This window comes from Perognathus longimembris, chromosome 9 (assembly GCF_023159225.1).
Source record: "Perognathus longimembris pacificus isolate PPM17 chromosome 9, ASM2315922v1, whole genome shotgun sequence".
NCBI classification, from domain to species: domain Eukaryota; kingdom Metazoa; phylum Chordata; class Mammalia; order Rodentia; family Heteromyidae; genus Perognathus; species Perognathus longimembris.
In genome coordinates, this window is record NC_063169.1 from 43,522,780 (window position 1) to 43,527,766 (window position 4,987).

Here is a 4,987-nt window from a genome sequence, read left to right on the forward strand (position 1 = left end):
CTTCTTTGGTAGTCTATGCTTGCAAAGCACAAACAATCTCTAGGTAAGAATTTCTCTAGGTAGGAATTTCAGAGACTTCTGTTAAGCAACTCTCTTACAATCTTTGAAATTTACCATTCTTGGAGTACCTTGAGCCTGAATTAACTGAAGCCAAAGCTCTCCTGATTCGCATCACCCCTCTAATCCCTGCCTCCCCATTACTACACAGAATGTATTTATGCGTATGTGGCCTCAGGAAATCAAAAGGTCCTGTGGTACAAATCCTTTAGAATCTTACTAAATGGCCTTCTGTCTAGTTTTCTTTTTCCACATCAATTCTATAATCTGTGAAAGGAGGGAAGAAAAGAACACTCTCTTTATTTAGTACCTCATTAGTGAATCCTAACCATACTCTTCTTTGGGCTCCTTTTCCATCCCAGTCTGGTTCTCACATTTTTAGGAAAAACAATGAGATCTTTAAATTCACTCAGTTTGTCTTGAGAAGGGGCAAGAATTAGTGCCCCTTCATTAATGATCAGGCAGAACTGCCTTCAAATAGAAAGACATCTTTCCTGAGCTTGGCATGTTTTAGTCTGCATTTTGCAAGTCTTATAAATATAACCGAAAATAAAATACACTTTTCAGGCTCCTTTCATGGAAAAGTCTGACATTTCAGTGGGTAATTTTGTCTTTAAAAGGGGGATCCTCATTTATAACCAGCTTTGCCATTAACGGAAATCAATCTGAATGTCCTATTGTGTATCTTTTTCTTCTTCTTTCCTCACAGTTTGAGGTTGCCTTTGCCAATTTTTTTTTCTCAAAATCTGAAAGACCCTCTCTCATGTTCTTTTCCCAGACTCCAGTTTGGATGAATCCCTGCAGAGATTTCCCAGGCATAACAGCTGCAGTGTGTGTATTGGGAGGAATTTGACCTACTCTGCTAACCCAGTGGCCTGAGCCAATCACAAAGAGGAAAAGAACCCTCCTTCCCACCTCTCCCAGTGTGACAGCCTACTGGAAAAGAGGGACAAGTTTGCAATTCAAATCATTGGCTTTTTGCCGGCTTCTTATTCAAATAAGAAGGCCCATGCTGCTGTTGAATTGCAGTGGCAGTAAGACGTGAGATCCTCTGTCTCTTGCCTATTTTTGAGGTGAAAGGAGAGAGTAAAGATGGTGGAGGCTTTCTGTGCTACCTGGAAGCTGACAGACAGTCAGAACTTTGACGAGTACATGAAGGCTTTAGGTAGGTAGAAAGAAGACATACTGTTCTCTTTTTAACCTGAAGCTACTTGCAGATCCCTTTCTTCACTTATCAAATTAGCAAGAGTTAGACAAAAAACCCTGTCCTGGCAGGTCAGTATACTCCCATGGAATAGCTTTTTAATGTAACATTTACCTGCTTTCTTGGCACAGAGTCAAATAACAGAGCATTTGATATACTGTGAGAGATGAAATACTTCTATGGATTTTTTTCAATGTTTCTTATCACTTATTATTTGTGTTCAGGAGTTGTATGATTAGTGGAGGAATTATTAATGCTTCATCAGGATATAGTGAAATTTATACTTTAGAGCAGGATTCTAGGGCTGGGAAGTAGATTTCTTTTTTAGGGGCTATTTGGGGAGTTGTTCCTGTCTGTATTTGTTCTTTGTGCTATTTCAGGTGTGGGCTTTGCCACTAGGCAAGTGGGGAATGTGACCAAACCCACAGTAATTATCAGTCAAGAAGGAGACAAAGTGGTGGTCAGGACTCAGTGCACATTCAAGAACACAGAGATCAGTTTTCACCTGGGAACGGAATTTGAGGAAACCAGTATAGATGACAGAAACTGTAAGGTAAGAAGCATTTTCTTCTCCAACGGATGGATGAGGAAAGGATCAAGGAGTCTCTCTTTTTGTGTTTTTGAGATTGGAAAGTATAGAATGTTTTCAGAATTCCCATACAGGGAGAAGGGAACCATAGTCAGCATTCTGGCAGACCTATGTTATATTCTAAACAATGAATTATTGCTGTAGCCCAAATCTCCAGCCTGTGTGTCTTTTGCCTTATACTTTTCACATTTTATATCAAATCTATTACAGAAAGTATTAGATAGCATTACTGGGAACAAAAGCTTAGACCTTGTTTAGTGTCTCTGATTGCCTCATGTTGACTAACTTGCTGTCCTCATTCAAAGATTTTGCATAAATCAAGATAACTAATTGAAAACACTGGTTCAGAATTTTTATCTCTGACATAACAAGTTTTCGATTCTAGATGTATATATTTCAATCAAATTATGACTTACCAAGGTGTACACAAAATGAACCTAGAAGTAATCTAGAAGTGAAGAATTAATGGGACATTTAGCTAACAATAAATATTATTGTAGGGATTAATAGTATATTAACTGGTGATAATTTATTCAGTTATACAGCTTTTCAAAAGTCATGTCATTTGGATTGCACATCAGAAGTGTGAATTATCTCTATTGATATGTCCTGCATTTTATTGTTGATTTCAGTCTGTTGTGAGTCTGGATGGAGACAAGCTCATTCATGTACAGAAATGGGATGGCAAAGAAACAAAGCTTGTAAGGGAAATTAAGGATGGCAAAATGATTGCGGTAAGGGAAGGTTGACAGTTCACTTCTCTTCATACTCCTCCTTTTACTTTTCACATCTTGCTCCATCCCTCTGTTTTCCCTTCTCTGTGGTTCTCTCTTTCCCTCTTTTCCTTCTTTAAAATTATTTCACCATGTGTAAAACAAGAGAAATAAAATGACCTGAACTAATTGTTCGTTCAGTTCAGCTTTGTTAAACACATGCTATTGATTTATCCCAGGCTGTCAATCAAAGCAAACATTTTTGGTAAGGTTACTGTGAATATCTCAAGTGAAACTTAAATATAAAAGTCATAAAATATATGAAGGTGATTACTTTTCTGAAAACAACTACAAGAAAACAGGAAAATATTTACAAATAATTTCTCTAATGATAAAGCAACATTAGAAACTGGGGAAAATGTTATATGTTAATCTAGCCTACTTGATTAATACTGATGTAGTCAAGTTAATTTCTTATTTAAGAAAACTTTTTTTATTCCTTTGGCTAAAATCAGAACTGTTCAAGATTGAAATAGTCGTATTTCTTTTATGTGTGGGAATAAGATTGGGGAAAAGAGAGCCAGTTTTCATTTCATCTAGATTTGCCAACATTTTTCTACAAAGATTGACAGAAGGAAGGTTTCGTTTTTAAAAGAGCAAATGCAAAGTTCTCCTTTATGTTTTCTCCTCTGCTTCTCTGATTATGGAAGAGTGAAGAAAGCTCACATTAGCATGCATGATTGTGGCCAGACAAGACCAAGTTCGGAAATGGAGATGAAAGCAATGGGTGATAGGGATCCCAATATCCTTGAAATTTATCAGTACTTGATAACATCAGTACTTGATAATCATGAGCACACTACCCTTCTTAATTCTACAAATCAATTTTATGATAATTTTTTCCAGATGGACTTGACATCCAAGTAGTAGAGCCTATGTTCCACACCATACCTACCAATTACATAGGTTCACATGGGCTATGTCCTTATAGTCCAAGCAATGAGTGTCAAGAGGGCAATGAACAGTCACAGCTGACTTGGTGCAAGTCATTCCACATATCACTGGAATTTTCTCAGGAAATTTGATGATGCATTGAGAACTACATGAAAACCTATTGAATTTGGTGCATTTTCTTTGTTTTTTTGGGGGGGAGGTGTGTTTTCTTTTCTTTTCTTTTTTTTTTTGGCCAGTCCTGGGCCTTGGACTCAGGGCCTGAGCATTGTCCCTGGCTTCCTTTCGCTCAAGGCTAGCACTCTGCCACTTGAGCCACAGCGCCACTTCTGGCCGTTTTCTGTATATGTGGTGCTGGGGAATCGAACCCAGGGCCTCATGTATACGAGGCAAGCTCTCTTGCCACTAGGCCATATCCCCAGCCCAATTTGGTGCATTTTCAAGGCAGGGAACAGAAACAACAGTGTAGATATGTCCTTCTTCAGACACAATTTGCTCCTGTTGCTGTGGTAATTTAAGATTAAATGAGCTGACACATGGCACATGCCTATAATCCCAACACCCTAGATGTTGAGTCAGGAGGATTCAAAGGCAGACTGGACTACACAGTGAGACTTTGTCTCCAAAACTAAACCAAAACAATGACAACAAAAACCCACAAACAACAAACACTAAGGAATTCTTTTAACTTGCATTTGGATAACACGGCTTTTTTTTTTTCTTCTTCTCTTTGAGGGTCATTTCAGAAACGTGAACAATGTGTACATGTTTATATTAAATCTGTTTCTTTTGTGTTGGCTTGTTTTAAGAATGAGATGCTTATGCAACATTTAATTGTAAATATCTTTGTTCTTTGGCACAATTCTTGAATCACATATACACTAAGCATTAAGAATTTAGCTATCAATGGTACAGTATAAAAGTGTGGTTACTGTTGGACTCTTTCAGACTCTCAGTTTTGGTGATGTTGTTGCTGTTCGTTATTATGAGAAGGCTTAGGGAAGCCACTGGCCTTGGACTGAAGAAGTTCTTCCATTCTTCTCTGTACTTGGGCATCCATACTGTCCTGTGAATGAGGCTCGGCTTATCCCTTATTAGAAGCTTATCCTTGGTGTGGAGGCAGAAAATGTCGATTTAAAAACTGGTTTGACTAAACAACTTGTCAAATTTTTGATATGTGAGTTTACCATGGTTTATTAAAATCAAATCAAATTAAAATTACATTAAGTTTTAAAAGAAAATTAAAGTTTAATTTAAATTTCATTAAAATTTTATAACAATTTTTATTTAAAAAATGAATATGTTTCATTTTCTATGTAATGCAAATCAAATTGGAATAAAAAACTTACGTGCACATCAGATTTTGTGGTTGCTTTAATTGCCAATAACCTGCTGAGAAGTTGTATAATTACAGCATTTTAAAGAAAATAACTTTTCTTTTGGCAAAAAGTAAGGCTGGAAAAGTCAGCACCT

The 4,987-nt window shown here is 37.1% G+C and overlaps 1 protein-coding gene across 1 annotated transcript; it reads left to right on the forward strand.

Annotated features, from left to right (window-relative positions):
• Positions 1 to 1,087: 1,087 nt before the first annotated feature.
• Positions 1,088 to 4,715, forward strand: Fabp7 (fatty acid binding protein 7). The gene is made up of 4 exons (XM_048354645.1): positions 1,088 to 1,222; positions 1,642 to 1,814; positions 2,483 to 2,584; positions 4,463 to 4,715. The coding sequence occupies exons 1-4, from the start codon at positions 1,150 to 1,152 to the stop codon at positions 4,511 to 4,513; spliced, it is 399 nt and encodes a 132-aa protein (XP_048210602.1). The 5' UTR covers positions 1,088 to 1,149; the 3' UTR covers positions 4,514 to 4,715.
• The last annotated feature ends 272 nt before the right edge of the window (positions 4,716 to 4,987 follow it).